The sequence below is a fragment of the Seriola aureovittata genome, chromosome 11, assembly GCF_021018895.1.
Source record: "Seriola aureovittata isolate HTS-2021-v1 ecotype China chromosome 11, ASM2101889v1, whole genome shotgun sequence".
In the NCBI taxonomy this organism is placed as follows: domain Eukaryota; kingdom Metazoa; phylum Chordata; class Actinopteri; order Carangiformes; family Carangidae; genus Seriola; species Seriola aureovittata.
This window is the reverse complement of record NC_079374.1, coordinates 17,762,415-17,782,274: the sequence shown is the minus strand read 5'-3', so window position 1 is coordinate 17,782,274 and position 19,860 is coordinate 17,762,415. Positions and strand designations below refer to the sequence as shown.

Here is a 19,860-nt window from a genome sequence, read left to right as displayed (position 1 = left end):
AGAACCACGACCCTCAGTATTGTTTTTGGGGTGTCCTGTCTAAGACCTGGCCATGGCTGAACGTCAAGAGATGATTTCAACTGAGGGGACACCTGCTGCAGACGCATACCCCAGGAAAATACTGGAGTATATGGAAGGATTCCTTATTTCGAAGGTAACATGCACATGCTGTGTGTGGCCAAACCTTCACGGGTCATTTATGGGCATTTAGTGCACCTGTACTCATTTTAACCTTACCGGCACAACAGAGCTTTTTCACAGCAGAAATGTTGACTTTTCATAGCTGAAAAAGCACAGGTGTTACAAACACCATTAGCAATGGTCCCATTCTATTCAAGTGTCCAGGTAAACCATGACAGTGAGCCATCATGCAGAATACCAGGACCCTGCAACTGAAGCAGCTAAATTGAATTCTGCCATCATTCATTTTTTTTATTATTTATTATACCTGTTCATTTCATTCTGTGACATCAAAATGTCTGCTGTGAAAAAAGGCCTACCTTGGCTTAAGAGTTCACTAGAGCAATTGATCCTGTAGCAGTAACAAAGTTTTTGTTTTGATTTTTGTTTTGTCAGTTTACCGATCTTTTTATTTACTATTTCTTTACAGAGTTCATACATAATCATCATGTACATTGTAAAAGATGCTGCATAGTGAAGCTGTAATGGTCCAAATAGACGAGTGGTTGGAAACAAAACAGAAAACTAAGGCAACAATGTGCCGGACATTTTTACTGGTGAATGCATTCTGCTGTAGGGATCACATCAAACCTCACATCATCCTTCAACTGTACTGTATTCACTTGTGTTTCGTTTCATTAAAACCTTGTATTTACAGGCCATATAGTAGAGTTTTTAATCCTTTCACTGTGAATGATAGCCTACTGTCACTCAGCAGTGTATGATAAAGTGTTGCATCAAAGCAAATGATCTTCTGTGGACACATAACTGTGGTGCTTTTTGTTGAAATAAATAACTAAAGGCATTACTGCCCATGTCCTGATAAGTATAAATATATAATGGTATGAGTTTCTAACAATAGAACTTAATAAGTGAGGGGGCACTGCAGATAGAACACTGTCTACTCTATTGTGATTCTACACCACTCTTCATGCCTCTGCGTCTCCTCTCCCTCTGACCCAGACGGTGTTCGCGTCCTGCGAGCTGGGTGTGTTTGATTTGTTGCTGGGTGCAGAGCGCCCCCTGTCTGCAGAGGAGATCAGTCAGGCGGTGGGTGCCAGTCTGGATGGCACGCAGAGACTGCTGGCTGCCTGCACAGGCCTGCAGTTGCTCAACACGCAGCAGGACCAAGGACGAGGTCAGCATACACATACGCGCAAGTTGCAAAGTCTGAACTCAGACAGTGTTCTTACATTTTGTTTCAATGTTTTCATTTCGTTTTGTCCACTTGTCACATGTTAGAAAGTAATTACATTATAGATTCTTATAGATACAGATTGCTGCATCTCTCCTGTGCACACCTCCTCCGTCTGTCCTGTCTGTCTGTCTCTGAAACATCTGCAGTCATTCATTCACAGTCACTCTCCTCCTGTGTCTCTCCTGCTTCACCTCTCCCACCATCTGTTTCAGTGTTATACAGTAACACAGAGCAGGCCAGTGTCTACCTGACGCGTTCCAGTCCATTATCTCTCTTCCAGTCCATCCAGTACAACTCCAGAACCATCTACCTCTGCTGGCACTACCTGACTGACGCTGTCAGGTCAGTACACAGAGCACAGTCAGATCCCTGCCTGCAGTTTGGAAACATTTCACACTAGAAAGAATTTATTTAGTATTCATGGCGAGATGCAATCCTGATCCCAGCAGGTTGTTACAAATGACTTCTTTTTTTTAATGTTTAATGGCATCAAACAATTTCATGATTGAAGTTTTCTGAATACTTTGAATGTTTCAGATCAACACTTGTGTGCACTTAACGATAGTTGTGAGTGACATTGCAGTGCTTTTATATTAGTACATTTTTGCCTTTTCTCCTTGTTGATAATGTCAGACTACAGCTACAACAAACATCTATTAATCTGTTGATTATTGTTTCAAATAATATATTCAATCTTCGTTCTACATAATCTAAGAAAATAGTGAAAAATGTTTTTTTCCAAAGTACAAACCAAAGCACAAATTAGTTTTTTTTTTTTTTTTATCAATTAATGATATAAAAACCAGGTCTTTACATTTCAGAACATTTTGACATTAACGAACAACGTAAACAATTCAGTTATACAAATTGTTGATTAAGAAGTCTGAGAAAATGGTGTCTACCCCCTCATCATGAGTTGCCAAGAGATATTTACCAATTACATTAATAGCTGGAGTGTTTTCATAAAGAATGGTGTTTTCTTTCAAATTGCCTACAGTGCTTCTTGTAATAGTTAACAGACCTCGCTAATTTGACAGATTATACTGGTTCCTCTGTTGGTAAATTGTATTTGTTCCTGCTTGTTTGCCTGCAGGCCCATACAGTTTAGAGTTTAAGATTATTTTTTGTTAGAGCATCTGTTAGTCACAAAAATACAATAAAAAAACCAAAAAACTTGGAGACACAAAATTCTGTAAGGGGAGGTAAACCAAAAGCAACAAACAAAACACTGGCTGCCATTACTGCTCAGAAAACTGTTCAAGGTTAAAAAGACAATGCTACAGCAAAAGAACTGATATTATTCAGTTAAGTGAACCAGCTAAGAGTAGAATCACACACAGTTCGGCAGTGAGGAGGTGTGGACTGCAGGTGTGATTCGTAGCCTGAGGATGTGGATTCAGGTTCCTCCTTTTCTGTTTGAACAGTGTCTCAAGATGGATTTTAGTCTCATTGTTATGTCTGAGGGAGGACAGCCAGCAGCTCTAAGAAAGCAAGACTGGATTCACTGTGACTGACAAGTAGAGTCCATCTGTGGGACTGACTGAAAAAGAGACATCAGTAAAGGTGTCTAAAGGATAAAGGCATCTCAATCTAAATTATCAATTTATTTGTGCAAGTTAGGGCACAATAGGAAAGTGTATCTAATTAGACAGAACATGATTGTGAATTCATGTTTAAAACACTAGATATTAATGATGCCGTCTTGCTCAACCGTGGCTGTGAGGTGAAGCTGAAGCAAATTTTAATTTGAAGTACGATCATCAATACCTGCATCAGACATTTTGTTCACTTGCCTAACAAATGCAAGGAGTGAACAAGCCATATAGAATATGCATTTAGCACCATATCATGTGGTTGTCACATATACAGTGTATATTTTTTCATGTCCTAGAGAGGGAAGAAACCAGTATGAAAAGGCTTTTGGAGTCAGCTCTAAGGACCTGTTTGAAGCTCTCTACAGGTAAGAAACTGTCTTTGTTTAAGACACGCACGAACGCACACGCACGCATGTGCACACACGCACACACAAGATGAAACACACGCTCTTTCTCATTCACATTCCATCCCTGTCTCTATCTTAAGCTGGCCTGTCACTCTTTTCTCTCTTCCCCACTAAAAAAAAACTGACTTGTGGGATTCATTAGGAGGCAGGGGATGTGTGATACAGAGAGAGAGAGAGAGAGAGAGAGAGAGAGAGGGAGAGAGGGAGGGAGGGAGGGAGGGAGGGAGGGAGAGGATGTGGGCAGTGATGTGAGGAAGCTTGGGGCAGAGAGAGAGAGAGAGAGACTACATCTGCCATTGTCCTTGAGGTCTCGTGTGTTTATAGTATCTAGTGCCCACAGTTTTAATGCTTCACTGATCTGCTGGTCAGCAGTTTTCAGGGGTCACACACTCAAAGTTTCACACTTTGTTTGCTAATAGATTTTGATCGGCCTGCCTGAGGCCCTGCACTGTAAAACACTGAAACACGGTGGAATAACTTGCTAAAACACCCTCCCTCATTGTTCTCATCATGGCATGATTTGCAAAACTATTGTACGCTGATGGAAGGAGAATGCAAGATGAAACAGATGTTGAAGTGCAGTTTCATTATTGCTTTACATTGTAATAATAAAATGAAATGTACCGATACCAGTGTGCATATTTTCAAATTTGAAAATGCACTCCTTCAGTAGATGTGAAGTGGATGTAATCTACCATACATTTTTTTATCTCTGGATTTTGACATATGATGCAATCTAGGTTTTTGTATGTTGCTTGTAGCTCAGGCTTGTGCATATATTGCTGTATTTCTGTATTTGCCATTTAAATTTTTGTTCTCATGTTCTTTCGAAAAGCAGCTGCTGATCTCACAGAAACCACCTCATTAAAAAATGATGCATGCAAAATGAGAATATTCAGAATACGAACCATGCACACATAATGTCACATACCCTCGTGCAGATGAATTTGCAATTCAGTTTTAATTGATTGAAAATGAAAATACCCTACAAGAAAAAATTCAGCACCTGCGCACAATTGATTTAATGTGGGGAAGCAGTTGTTTGTCCCCGCTGATTTCCCCTGTGAATACTGTGGGTAAATTAGCAAGGGGAAACAACCACTGAAGTCATTCACTGCATTCTTGGAGCGCTGTAGCAGAAGTGAGATGAGCCGTAGCTCGCTGGATGACTCACACTCCTGTTTACTCATCGCCATTTAACCAGCCATGTACTGCACCTGAATAATTCACAGCCCAGTCCCATCTACAGCTTGAATTCTCATACTCGAGAAAGAAGAAAGGATTTGGAGGGAAAACTGGAAAGATGGAATGGATTGAGAGAGGTTTTGAGATTTCACACTTTCTCATGACATTGCATAGTAACAAATTTTTAATCCTACAGATGAGCATTTATAGATGTCTGATTAAACCTTTAGTCTGGTCATCTGGTCACCTTGGTTATCATAAAGCTGTAAAGTGTGAATTGTTTATTGATTATTTTGGCAATTAGTGTACTTTTTATGCTAACAGAAAATGATAAAAGATTCATCCATAAAACAGCATTTTTTATCTACTGCCTTTTGTAAATACAGGCACTTAAAGCCAATATGTTCAGAATTTACATTTTCAGTGCCCACAGTGGTACTACCATAAAAGACACTGTGGTAGACAGCACTGCAGGCCACCACACACAACACAGAGCTGAGCCAGGGACACTGACCAGTGAGTGGGCTGAAAGCTTTTGCTTGGAATTGCCTGGGATTCTTCTACAAACGAAGAAAAAGCGGAGGGAGCAATTTTTAATTAAGATTTTGTACTACAGTGGTAGGAAAAAGTAAGTGAACCCTTTGGAATTATCTGCACTTAAGTATAAATTTATCTAAAATTTGTCCCAAAATATGACCAAAATATGGTCAGTTACAGTTATTCATAATTAGCATATACATTTTTGCGTTATGGCCAATAATGTGTGTAATGAGGTCACAGTGACCTTGACCTTTGACCACCTAAATCTAATCAGTTCATCCTTGAGTCCAAGTGAGCATTTGTGCCAAATTTGAAGAAATTCCCTGTTTTACTGAGATATCTTGTTCATGAGAATGGGACAGATGGAAACTGAGGCATAAAAATCATTGTATTGTTTTTGTCCATATTGATAAAGTATGTGAAGCCCTTGGCTAATGACATTAACAAAGGTCAGGAGTTATCAAAACTAGAGTCCAATCAATGAAACCAGGTTGGACGTGTAGGTTACAGCTATCTTTGACTTATAAAAAAAACATTTTGAGTTTGACATTCACAAAAAGCATCTGCTGATGTGAAACGTGTCTCAGAAAAAGGAAGATCTCAGAAGACTCAGTGTCAAGAATTGTTGATTTGTATGAAGCTGAAAGTGTTCATGAGTCTACCATATGCAAATCATGTTGCATGGTTGAATGGAGCATAATGTCTGTGGCAGGAATAGAGGAAGCCACTGCTCTCTTTATAAAAAAAAAAAAAATTCAAATCACTGCACACCCGTAGTTTGCCAAAGAGAAGCTTGACACTTCACAACACTACTTGGGAAAACTACAGAATGAATGTTGCATTGGCCCAGTCAGAGCCCAGACCTTAACCCAGTACAGATGCTGTGAAATGACCTGAAGAGTTGTTCACACCTGACATCCTGAGAATATTGCTGAGATGGAGCAGTTCTGTTGGAAGAAAGGTCCAAAATTCCTACTGAATGTTGTGCAGGTCTGATCAGAAGCTACTGGAAGAGCTTGTTCGAGGTTATTGCTGCCAAAGGAGCTTCGACCAGTTATTAAAACCAAGGGTTCACTTACTTTTTCTCAGCAGCACTCTGAATGTTTAATGAGTTAAGTGACTCTTTTCTATTATCACTGCTTAGAAGACGGGGAAGCCAAAGCAACAAGACAGCAGTAAAACACAGAGCAGTGATCAGGCAGCCATGGAACAAACAGTAACTGAGTCAGTAGAGAAATGACAGAGACCTGCAGCGATGTTGAGGACACGTCTGTGCCAAATCATAAACCACGTGATGTTATAATGATGTATACAAGGACAAAGATAGGCCGGCTAAGCCTGTTTTCCTCAATGTGAATGGAGACAGGATGAGATAGTGTGCACGCAAATTTACTCCATTGTGGAAAAAAAGAGCTGCAGATGTTGTCGTTGGGGGCATTCGATACATGTGTTTAAAATGTTCTCAAAATTGAAGCTGACAGTCTGCCGTTTGGCCTCACAGTCATTTCATCTTTTCACTTCCAATGCAATCAGAGTCTGAAGCTGCAACAATGAGTCACTTTCAAAGTCCTTCTGGAGGTCAGTGTGCCATCTGAAGTTGGCTCATGCATAAGAAGGCTGATTGGTTTGCTACAGGGAAGAGAAGTTTGGATAAACCAATTCTTGTGTTACAGAACAGAGGATGCTCAGAGAGTGTGTGTGTGTGTGTGTGTGTGTGTGTGTGTGTGTGTGTGTGTGTGTGTGTGTGTGTGTGTGTGTGTGTGTGTGTGTGTGTGTGTGTGTGTGTGTGTGTGTGTGTGTGTGTGTGTGTGTGTGTGTGTGTGTGTGTGTGTGTGTGTAAGAGCCGTCATGGCTGGGCAGAGTGCTGGTTGATGAGGTGGAGATTCCTCAGAGCAGCAGCAGTCACCACAGGCTATTCTATTCTGTTGCACCCTGTCTCTCTCTCTCTCTCTCTCACACACACACACACACACACCTCCCCTTGTATAAAAAGTTTCCTGTGGCGACACATGTTTGTGTGTGCGCGCGTGCGTTTGAGTTTGTTTGTCTGCTTACAGCTTACAAGCCTCAATACAGAAAGAGATATATGAAAGAGAAGACTAAAATATAAGAATAAAAAGAAGACTTGCTATTTTTTCTTTGTGTGTGTGTGTGTGTGTGTGTGTGTGTGTGTGTGTGTGTGTGTGTGTGTGTGTGTGTGTGTGTACGTACGTGTGTGTAGGTCTGATGAGGAGATGGTGAAATTTATGCAGTTAATGAACTCCATCTGGAACATCTGTGGTGAAGACGTGATCACGGCCTTTGACCTTTCGCCTTTCAAGGTTATTTGCGACCTTGGAGGTAAGTGTGTGTGTGTGTGTGTGTGTCTTTGTGTGTGTGCGTGTCTTTGTGTGTGTCATCATATCTAATTTCCATAAGGTTGTGGGTTCACAGTCATTAACATTTAAAATTGTTTGTGTCATGCTAACTGAGTGACAGCTGGCCTAGCCACACACATATTTATATAGTACAGTGTGGTGTGTGTAAAAAAAAAAAAAAAAAAAAAAAAAAGCACAACACACACTGTCAACTGTGACCTTTATAAGACTTGCCCCCGGCCTCTGCTAGTTACTGACTCTTTATAAATCAGTCAACCATCACAACACTCAATACTCTCAAAGTCACCTCCACCTGGAGTTTCCCTTGATATCCAGCCACTTTGTCACTGTTACATTACTGTGTGTCTTTGAGAAAAACAGTTTACAGTACATAAATACATAGATTTTTTTGCACAGCCTGATCTTGATGTTAATGCCCTATCACCAGAAACATGTAGCTCTAATTTGCTGCAGACTAATGTAGCATTCAAGACAGGTTGAAGTGAACAGCTCTGTGAGTGTAAAATGTAGGAATGTGAAGCCTTAATGGCGGTCTCCTGCCAAAGTTTATTTCTGAAACACATTTAAACACAGCTTAAGCTGACCAAAGTGCTCCACAAAGGACATTTAAATATAAAGTAAAAACTCAAAGAAAAGCATACTAACGACACCAATTACCAACCAGGGACTAATACAGAGTTATAGACATTACAACAGATAAAAGATGAGTGGGCCAAAAAGACTAGTGAATAAAAATGTATCTTTAGCCTAGATTTAAAAAGATGGAGGGAGCACATCTAATTTCTAACAGAAACTAGTTCCACAATCATGGAGCAGCAACTGCAAAAACTCTGTCACCTTTTAGTTTGACTCGCGACCGTGGGAGAGATTTGTTGCCAGATCAAAGAGACCTAGGACCTGAGTGCCAGAGAATAAGGTCTGTGATATAAGATGGGGCCAGTGTTGGGTGGTAAAAAGTATTCTGTGGATATGTGAAGGTAAAAAGTCAGCTTTCGTCACTGTTCTCTCTGTGTTCTGCTTTGTCAAGTCAGATTTATTTGTAAAATGTCTTTGAACACCATGTTCCTAACAAAATGCTTTACGCTAAGAGCAAATAACACAATGATACCAATGTGAGGGAAAAAAACAGAAAGAACAAACACAATATGAACTCCACAATGTGCCACAAGAGCTTCCAAGAAATGTAGAGACAAGCCAAGAACAGAGCAGGATCAAAAAGAGAGGATGAAAACAAATATGAGAACGTAAAAATTAATCTTCCAGTGTCATAAGAGTTTTCATCTCCTGCTGAAAACGTTCATGATATGAATAATAAGGGGAAAAAAAAAGCTTTAGTATGAGAAATGTTATCTGTGCTTTCTCATTTTGTCTCATCCTGTGTTCTCAGCTGGAGTGAGAGCTGAACCCTGTCTCCGCTCCTGTGCTCCTCAACCCGTCAAAACTAGTATATGATGAATGACAATGTAGCAGTGATGTAAACATTTCAAAACAAACGTTTCGTCTGTCGCTCTGTCCACACAAGACTCAGTGATAATCAAGTTGAAATGATCCAACACATTCTCCATGAAAATCCAGTATTTTATGATTTGGAGAAGTCCCACTGTGTTAAATCAGCTTAGAGGCGTTTAAAACCCACTCTAACCAGACTGAAAGAAAGATAACAGAAAGTGTGTCAACAAACAAAGGCCAAGAAAATACATGTATTTTATCAGCTGTCATTTTCACTTAAACGTCCCGTGTGTGACACCTCAGCTGACCACACAGGGGAGCTGTGAAGCCACTGAAAAGCACACTAAAGCACATACAAATATGTGAATACATGCACACACACACCCTGGACAGCCCTTCCTGTCTTTTCTTTTCTTCTCTCTGTGACTTTCTCAGCATGGCGTTGTGTGTTCATGTTTATGCATGAAGGGGCATCACCAAAAAAAAAAGAGTGTACAAGTGGACAGCAGGAGTGTGAAGGGCGTGACTGCAGTGTCCCATTAATACTTTGTCTCTCACACATCATCTGTTGTGTCTATACACACCTGCTGCTCAGGTGTCCAGTCTGTCTGTATGTATGACTGTCCAACTAGCTGCCAACTGGCTGATGTGAATCCAATTCAGGTACAAGTCCACATTCAGAGTATACTGTATATCATTTATTTGATGGAGGTGGTTTGCTCTGCGTTGGCTGTCTGTGCGAAGTATCTACATTTATTTTAATGTGACATTTAACAAACATTTCAGTGGTACATGTTTAAAAATATATAATGAGCTTAAAGGTTACAGCAACTCTGACGATATTTGCGGTTCTGAAGCGTCATGTTTTTTTTTTTTTTAACCTAAACAGCTATTTCCCTCATGTTGCTATTATATATTTAACACAGACAGTTAAACTATTGTTCAAATGTTAAAAGATGCTGTCCATGTATTTAAAGACCTGCCGTTCAGGTTGATAATCAGAGCAGGTCCTGACTGTGTGGAGGTGGGATGAACATTTTGTTAACATTGGACTATTTATTGTGTCTTTAGTGAGATAATCCAGTGTTTTAGTATCTCAGCTCCATAAAGTTGGGGCACCTGCAAGGGGCAGATTAAAAAATGTTCGTTATCATTATTATGATTAGTATTATTAAACTGGTGTTTACTCCCCTGTGGTAAATGTTGCTGTTAAAAAATTCTTGAGGTCTCCAAGCTGAGATAACCCTGAAAACATCATCAGGGATTATTTTCTCAGACTTTAGAAAGCTCCCACTACAGCCACAGAAGACTTAATAGAGACGTTTTTCACAGGCCGCCATGTTGAGGCATCATCAGTGGTTCCTCTCCACAGTCGAACAGGTTAAATGCAGACATACGGTCCACCAGTGTCCAGCTGCTGACACAGTACTGTTGCAAAGCACAAGCATGATTCTAACAGAGTTACTGCACAGTGGACATACTGACCTATATGAGACTAAAACATACAGAATTTTATGAAACACCAGAAACACCAACACATGCTAGAAGTGGTGCATTTTAAACATGGGAATTCTTTGTTTTGTTTTTCATTTTAATTAAATGAGCCCACATATGCACGTAAATGCGTATCAGATAACATGCAGACAAAGTACGTAGAATGAAAAACATAAAAAAAAGAGAGAAGAAAACATAACAATGATACAACAGAAGCAATCACAAACCTCCCATCAAAGGCTTTCATTAACAAACTGAGGCAGCCAGGTAAGCTCGGGGTCTTGTGCAGCGTGTTGTGTTTGGTTTTGTTCCTCCTTGCTGCTCTTTGATTTTTATCCTCTGCTGACCTCTGTTTGATGTGAGAGCCAAGGAGTGAGTGAGTGTGTGTGTGTGTGTGTGTGTGTGTGTGTGTGTGTGTGTGTGTGTGTGTGTGTGTGTGTGTGTGTGTGTGTGTGTGTGTGAGTGTGTGTGTGAGTGTGTGTGTGTGTGTGTGTGTGTGTGTGTGTGTGTGTGTGTGTGTGTGTGTGTGTGTGTGTGAGTGAATATAGACTGATAAAGTAGCAGCAGGTCATGTTAGGAGGAAGGCACTGCAGGGCTAGACAGTTTGCCCTCTAAACACACACACACAAACACACCAGTCCAACTGTGGCTGGCTTTGTAGGTTTGTCAAAGTGAGATCCTTTGATCCTGTATTCCACCTCACTGCCTCTCCATTACTCTATCCCATTTATACATTCTTCATCTAAAACCCTCTTTTTCCCAGTCTCTTTTTTTTTCTCTCTATCACTATCCGGCACTTTCTCTGTCTCTCTCTGTTTTAAATTCACTTTGCTACATGAAGCATAAACGATGATAATAATGCTGCCAAGGGATCAAGTCAAAAGTTTCATATTTTTTACATTAAATCCCAGTTTCTGTCTTTGCGTGTGTGTGTGTGTGAGTTCTCATGCTCATTTCAATGCCTTATTTTCCACTCACATCATCGGGTCTGACCTCTACCCTACAAAAAGTTACAGTTCTCTCTATGAGGAAAAGTAAGCAGGACAAAAGCAGCAGTCTATGGCCGTGCTAGCGGCGCTGTAAGGCTGAACTAAATGCTAATGTCAGAATGATATCATGTGCACAATGATAATGCTAGCATGTTGATGCATAGAAGGTATAATGTTTCCCACATTCACCATTTAAGTTTAGCATTTTATCATGCTGAGATTTGCTGATTTGCAGTGAAAGCAAGGTGCAGCTGAGGCTGGACAAATCTAAATTTTGTCAAGATGTTTCAGTCTAGACCGAAGAAGTGCCCTGACTGCCTGATGTACAGGCCGGCTTTACCATCCTTTGAGCCATAATGTTACCATGGCTAAAAACAAGGATTTTCTAATGCATTACAAAGTAAGGGTTCATATTTGAATGCACATGAAATCTGTTTTAGCCAGATAATCAAATTGTCTGTGTGTGTGTGTGTGTGTGTGTGTGTGTGTGTGTGTGTGTGTGTGGTGTGTGTGTGTGTGTGTGTTTGTGTCCTGTATGTTTGTGTTTGCTTTTCCTTAGATTATATTCCCTTACTAGGATTCCTAGACAGCCGCTCTGCTCTGTTTCTATAACAAGCGTCTTTCTCTCTGTCACTTTACATTCAGCTCAATTCACTCTGGCTTATTGGCATGAATGTTAGATGAACCATATTCCCAAAGCCGCCACATACAACTGAATACAAATCATGCAAATAAATAATGGGTACATACCTGAAAGCATCTGTTACGCTTGTGTGACTCTCTACGTGTGTGTGTGTGTGTGTGTGTGTGAGAGAGAGAGAGTGAGTGATCCAAGACCTTGTTTATAAAGACTTTGTGTATTCATTGTGCCGTAACTAAGAGTAACTCTCTCTCTCACACACGCTCCCTCACTCTCCAGGCTGCAGTGGAGCATTAGCCAAGCAGTGCACGTCAGCCTACCCAGAATGCACTGTGACGATCTTTGACCTCCCCAAGGTGGTGCGTATGTCGAGGGAACACTTTGTCAGCGAGGCTGACCAGAGGATAAGCTTCCACCAAGGTAACGTCATTACGACTTGGTGAAATCACTTGACATTTGTCGTAATCGTATACAGCCAGTTCAAGTGCAGTTCCACACGCACACACACACACACACACACACACACACACACACACACACACACACACACACACACACACACACACACACACACACCGCACACAGAGTTGCGTCTCGATGACTTCAGAAGACATTACATTGACTTTTATTAATTTCCGGGAGATTTACTCTAACCTTAACCATAACTACTACTTGCTTAACCCTAACCTTAACCTCAAAACGTGTCTTCACCTTAAAATCTAATAATATATGTTATGGGGACTTAAAATGTATGTAGTGTAAACAGATTTACACACACATACACACACACCTACTAATACTATAAATAAAAATAGAAATACCTGCAGTCTTCTAGTCTTTCCCAGAATAAAGTTTTCAATAAGCTTTGTAAAAAAGGATCTGTCAAAAAACATTCACAGAAAAAAATTTGACTAAATCTTCTCAGAATTGATTAGTATCCATGTTATGTCTATTTTTTATTTTTTTAACATGCTAATTACATAAGCAAAGCTGGCATGTACCAGTTCACAGAAAGCGACGGTGAAGTTAGGTGACCTTTCAACTTGAGAGGATTAACAACATGGTGCCTGTGTAACGAAAGTGTGATATGATGTATTCCTCTGTGCTATAGACCCGGTGACTCTGTCCTTCAAAAACTAATGAATTAAAAACACATTAATGAGCCGCACCATTGCCCAGGGTAACATGTTCTTTCATCACTGTGAACACACACACACACACACACACACACACACACACACACACACTGTACTTCACAAACTCCATGGTGCCATAAATACTCACTAGTGCACCACATCCATTGCTGAAAATCCCCACCATATGCAGAATTTAGTCATGTTTGAGCAAAACTGGCTAAAAACTAAACGTGCCCTGCTGCTTCAGGAAATTGCTGAGCCTTTTTTTTTTTTGTTATTATTTAAAAAAAAGAAGGTTTATGCTTTTGTTTGTTTCTTGGCTGATACACTATATTGTTATCAGATTTTTCAAACTCCCAAATGTTCGTATCAGAATCGCCTCAAAAACCCAGTGTTAGTCGGACACTGATACATTGAACAAAATTCCAAAATAAAAGCAACTGACAGGTAACTGAGATGCAGTAGTAGACGCGTAACATTTAAATCTCAGTTGAATTTTGGTTTTGGCATTGTTACAGTCTTTCTGCTTAAAATCAACACAAACATCTAACAAAACATTTCTTTAGATAGGAAAGTGAGTCTGAAAAACATCTTTTAAAGATATTAAATTCAGTGTATGAGGTGTGCATGTCTCCATTGTCCATCATTACTGTGCACTCACCGTTTTTTGTCAATACACAGTACAATCATGCTCGGATCTGTTCTGAAAATGAAGGAAGAATAAGACACCCTTGATGTTGTCACCTGTGTGGTTCCGTTCTCCCACTGAGCTGTTGCATTTAGAAATATTGCGTAGAAAGCTGTGAACTGATACCTCGCGCTTCTCTTGTTGTGTTGGGTCTCCATACAGCAGCTCATGTGGAAAAAAAAAAAAGTTCACAGTGGCCTGCAGTCTTGAAAACCCAGAGCCAAAATCAATTCCTGCCTCTCCTGCTGTTCTCATACCCACAACGGTGTTGAACGCCACAGGAACAGTAACATAGAAAACACAAAAAAATGAAATGTACTGATTTTGAGTCTGGTTCTTTTATTTCTTTTTTCATTTCTTTTTTATTTATTTTTTGGATTAATGGATACCTCTGTGAAGTTTATTTCATAATAACTCTCAGTCATGGTTATGATGGACAACAAGCACATGGAATTGAATACAAATGTACTTTTACATTTTTTTAATTTTACCATTACTGTTTATCCACTGTTAATAAATAACAGCAGTGTTGTTTATTAATTATCATGGGAAGTTAAACAAACCACTTGTAACCAAAAATCCCCAAATCATGTCTTTTCCCTGGTAACTAGTTTATCACTGAATGTTAGACGGCAGCTCGAAATATGCTGCAATCAGCTGTTAGGTCAGATGCATTTGACATAATTTGATTGCAGCAGGCATCACCCCTTTGTAGTAATTATGTTTGAGTATGTAAACCACTAATAGAGTCGTTGCCTTATTACTAGAGGGCCTGTCAGCAGAATAAAAAAAAATTATTAAATCAAATATAGCATCATCTTACAAATACAGTGCATTTGAATTGTGCATGTGGATGTGTGAGAATGTGTGTTTATGTGTGTGTGTGTGCGTGTTTGTTTAGGAGACTTCTTCAAAGACCCCCTGCCGGAGGCTGACCTCTACATCCTTGCCAGAATCCTACACGACTGGACAGACGAACGCTGCATAGAGCTACTTAGTAGAATCTACAAAGCCTGCAATCCAGGTCTGTGTATGTGTGCGCGTGTGTGTGCGTGTGTGTGTGTATGTGTGTGTGTATGTGTGTGTGTGTGTGTGGCTTTGAGTGTGAAAGGGATGAGTACTTTTTCTCCTGCTTGAAATGAGATGGCAGATTGTATCCCACAATGCAGCTGATCCCAGAAGAATCTGTCCTTCTGACTTTGATCAAAGACACACATACACGCACATGCACACACAAGCACACACACACACACACACACACACACACACACACACACAAGCAGCAGACATTATCAGGAGGCAGAAAACCCTCTCATGTGTTTTTGCCTGTGTATCTGTGTGTGTGTGTGTGTGTGTGTGTGTGTGTGTGTGTGTGTGCGTGCGCGTGCGTGTGTCCAAGAGAGCAAGGAAGAAAGACAAAGACATAAAGAAAGTAGGGAAGCCTAGTTTTAGATGGTGAATACAACCTACTTCTCAGTGGAGTCACAGAAAAGGTCTTTTTCACAACAGACATTTTGACGTGGCAGGATTCACACAGGTGAAACTAATGACATCAATTACTGCAATGCAGCAATCAACAACGGTATGAGTTTCACCTGTGTTTGACGATTCTGTTGTGCAAAATGTCAGCGGTGGAAAAGTACGATAGGAAGCTCAACAGTGAAGTCATAAGCATAAACATTCATGCTACCGTGATTGCATTACTGTTTCAAAATAACCAAATGAAATTAAGTAGTTGAGCATTCAAAGTAAAGACTTACTGCTTAGCTGGCAAGGCTTTTGCCAGGAGACCTGTCATTTATAGAAGAAGAGACGGAAACAAAGAAAGAGAAGAAAATGACCAAAGAGACAGACCGAAAGAAATAAACAAACAAAGCTGACGTTTTGGTTGATTCTGTAGGAGGCGCTGTGTTGCTGGTGGAGGCGTTGCTCCATGAGGACGGCTCCGGCCCACTGACAGTGCAGCTCTACTCCCTCAACATGCTGGTGCAGACGGAGGGCAGGGAGAGGACTGCCGCCCAGTACGCCGCCCTGCTTGCTGCTGCCGGCTTCACCAACATCCAGCACCACCTCACTGGGAAGATTTACGACGCTGTGCTGGGACACAAAGAGATGTAAGATCAAAAACCTAGGCTACTCGTGTACCGGGGCTGAAAGATCACACCACATGAAAACACTGTGTTACTATTTGTGTATTCCTTTAGGATTTGTTTTAATTGTAGCTGAAGGTTCTTCAAAAAAAAATTAAAAAAGACAAAAACACTTTTTCACACAACCTGACAAAATCGTATTCTTTATCATCTTGTTTAAGCTATATGAAGCTAAAATTGGTGTAAAACATTCAAATACAAGGCCCTTTTTTATGGCCACTCATTTCTTATCCAGGTTCCCTGTATTTCGCATATTTGGTTTTGCTGGAAACTTGATGTGATGGGTTTGGGTTTGAGTAATGCTTGGCCTGAAAACATCAGTTTGTAATGGATCCAAGACTGTGTCCTACACTTTATAAAGTAACAAGACCTGCTCAGCTATCATGAACAATGTTAGTCCACAAACAACAACTCAAAGTAACGTGCAATGTGTATTCTCGCTAAACAACAGAATCAAGAGGCAGTAGGCTTTTCTAATAGTGTTTCATAATCAGAGAAATGGGTGGTTTTGTTTTGAAAACAATTAGGAAGTGTCAAATATGACTTATGACCGACCAGTTAGTATGATTACTGGCCCATATTGGCAAACCTGATTAAATGTGGTGGTTTAATAGACTGTGACCAAACAAAAAGGAAACCTGGTACCGAACGATATTTTGATAGTTTGCATGGTGAACACATCTGACGGGGGAAGAAACACAATACTGCAGTACAAGCCGGTTGCAGGTCTCATCGTTTTGTGTGATAACAACATCACTGCTGCGTCTTTCCAGCTGCCAAATGTTGCAGTTCCGTCTCATTATTTGTGTAATGTTGTTACTTGTTTGAGTGGGAGGTGTTGGTAAATGATGTCTAACAAGGTCATCGTCATCCGTGCACCCTCTCATCTCACTAACTCACTGTTTTGTCAGTGTTTTGGTGAATTTTGCTTAATTCTTGCAACTTCCTGATGAGTTCACCTCCGGGAAAAGCTCTCAAACTTGGTGAACATGACACTTGATGTAATTATATGCAGGGCTGCTATTGTTATTCAGCATCTATCGTGAGAATTAGCTTATTGGTTAGACAGTGCTATTGATAGACTGTCAGAAAAAAAAATTGGTTTTAAACTAAAAATTGAATATGGCCCACTTGGCTTTGATACAGTATGATCCATACTGGTATAATACATGACATTACAGTTAAAAAGGCAGAGTTATTTAGAGTTTGTATGGAGCCTAATAATGTCACATCCCTTTATTCGTATTTTTCTTGCCACCTACAAAAAACTTCATTCTTGTGTTCCACTTTCTTCACCACTCATTCATTTTCTTTGCCGTTTGTTTTGTACTGAACATGTAGCGTTATCTTATAGCAGCTTCTATTCTGGGAATAGCTGCCAGCGTATTGGTTTTGTTGATCCAGGTAATTAAACGAATTAGCTGAAAGTTACAAGCAGCTGCGGAGTGATGTGTTGATTCTCAGTGGGACCACTGGCATAAGAAACCCTTTTGCATAACCAGGAGTGCTCTCATTGAATGTGAATCTAAAATATACTTCTTAAAGTATCTTTAATATTTGAAGATAAATTTGTTCTCTGTGAGTCAGGACATATTTAGCAAACTTCCAAAAATTTAACAAGTTGCCAGCCAAAGCTAAAGTGAGCAGAAATGTTATCATTCTCAGGTGATTGCGCCGGCAATTAACTTTCTTGATAAAAGCTATATAGTTATCTAACAAGTCCTCTGATTAAAACAAGATGTGACTCTTCTGTGAGATGTAATTTATTTTCACCACTGTAGAACTGCAATGTGTGACAGTGTGTAGTATTTGGTAAAGCTAAGTACTTACAGACACACAGTGTCCACGGCAACGATGTAATGAGTTATTACAGCTGGAGGAACACTTACTGTGTTTCATGCCTCATTACCACCTAAGGACATTCCCTGTACTAATACTATTCCTGCAGCACGGCCAGTAGGGAGCAGTGTAGTACAAAGGTATATGATATTATACGTGAAAAATGTATGATATACACGGTTTGTGTCACGGTCACCTCACACCCCAACTCACCCACCCCCCGACATACAGTATAAATGCAGCAAGAGGGGATAGTAAGGTGTGGGAAAGCATGAAGAGAACATGCACAGTAATAGAAACACTACCTCTGCTACTTGTAAGCATTATTTTGTATAACATGTATCGATGAGTGAAATAGTGTCTATGGTAAATTTAAATCATTATCACTCATTCATATCCTTTATTCTGCGTCTCCAGTGTCAGGGTTCAAAAACACCCTGTGGGAACATGCTTATCATGTTTCTAACAATAAAATACCAAAGCTTGCATATATTAGGGCTAAGTTTGCGCCTTGACCTGTTCCAAATCCAGACAATCAAGAGAGAGACTAAACCTAGTCCAGTCTGATTCTGCCGTTAAGTGATTAGCCATACTCTGCAAAGGTCAACCACTATTAGGTGGTGTGCATTGTGAGCTTCCAGTCTCATCGTTAAGAACATGAACTTCCCTCCATATCTGTTCTCATCGCTCAATCCTAAGCCCCTGTCTCTGAACCCCTCGCCTCTTACTGTTCTTAACAGCATAGTAAAGCTTTCTTTGTACCGTGTTCTTTGTAATGTTGGATGTGACTCAATAAATCTTCTCCACAATGGCCCAGCACATCTTTTATTTCACCTCCTCCGTGCACAGGATGTATTCAAAATGCAGATCTCAGCCTTTTATTAGAAAGCCAGCCTGTCTCTGTGCTCCACCTCTGATGTGACGCAGTTTGCCACACAAGTATTTGTGAGGATGATTCATATTCAGTTACATTAATATTAACTGTCATTTACTTAGGCAGAAATCTGCATACGAAAAGATAATTGCACAATATATCAGTTGTCGGCCTCCTTAGCTGAAAAAGATCATAATCAGCCTTCAGAAAGCCAATATTGTCTGCACCCTGGCATTCAGACCACTGTACCACCACTGTTCACTTCTCTGTCTCTTTCTTATACACCCACTCATTCTCACTGGCCTCTCCATCCTCCTCTCTCCTGCTTTTTCTCCCAGTAATTGTGAATTAATGAGACTTCAAAGTGCAACAAATTAGAATTGATGTCAAATCCTTGTGGACAGCTTTACAGAGAGTCAGCCTAATGAAGGGAAATGAAGTGCTGAGTCTGAAGACAGCTTTGACCTGTGCGTAGACAGTGGTAGTACCCAGTGATTTGGTGCAGCATTACCAATGTCATGATGGTCGTCTAATACTGAGTATCACTTGGTGCTTGGTGGTGATGCCTTTAAGAAATATAGTTTTTCCTTGAGGATGAAATGATATGATTATATTTGAAGCAGAAAAATGCACAGGAAAAAATAAGCTGTGCTTCCTCTTAGCATGTCATTCAAATATGAGGCTGAATTAATCTAAATCTGTAATTATCCCTATAACTTGATTTAACTTTTGCATAATTATTCTCTTCCCTTCCGCTCATGCTTAAACCAGATTAGATAAGGATGAGCTTTTTAAGTGCTTCCACTTTTTTGAAGAAAAAGGTAAAAAAGTTAACTTTCTCAGAATTAAAGTATCACACTGCTATGTATTTTTTTTTTAAGTAAAAAGGCCACTGGAAATCACAGCTGTTTGATTTTTCAGGGGATTAGCTAAAGAAAAGTAAAGTTGGAAGGCAGCACAGGAGTAAACATAAAAAAAAAAAGCTGTGTATAGAATTACAACAGTGAGTAACATTTAGAACGATTCACCCAGTGATACTGCTTTTCAGACACGATGAGAAACAACATGTTGGTTTTTACTCTGCATTTACACAAACCAACTTTCTTTTCACTCTTCTG

The 19,860-nt window shown here is 40.1% G+C and overlaps 1 protein-coding gene across 1 annotated transcript; it reads left to right on the top strand.

The window, feature by feature from the left end:
• Positions 1–26: 26 nt before the first annotated feature.
• On the top strand, positions 27–18,741 carry asmt (acetylserotonin O-methyltransferase). Its single transcript, XM_056389751.1, has 8 exons — positions 27–154; positions 1,144–1,318; positions 1,591–1,720; positions 3,270–3,338; positions 7,327–7,445; positions 12,335–12,475; positions 14,781–14,903; positions 15,780–18,741. The coding sequence occupies exons 1-8, from the start codon at positions 53–55 to the stop codon at positions 15,995–15,997; spliced, it is 1,077 nt and encodes a 358-aa protein (XP_056245726.1). The 5' UTR covers positions 27–52; the 3' UTR covers positions 15,998–18,741.
• Positions 18,742–19,860: the final 1,119 nt, after the last annotated feature.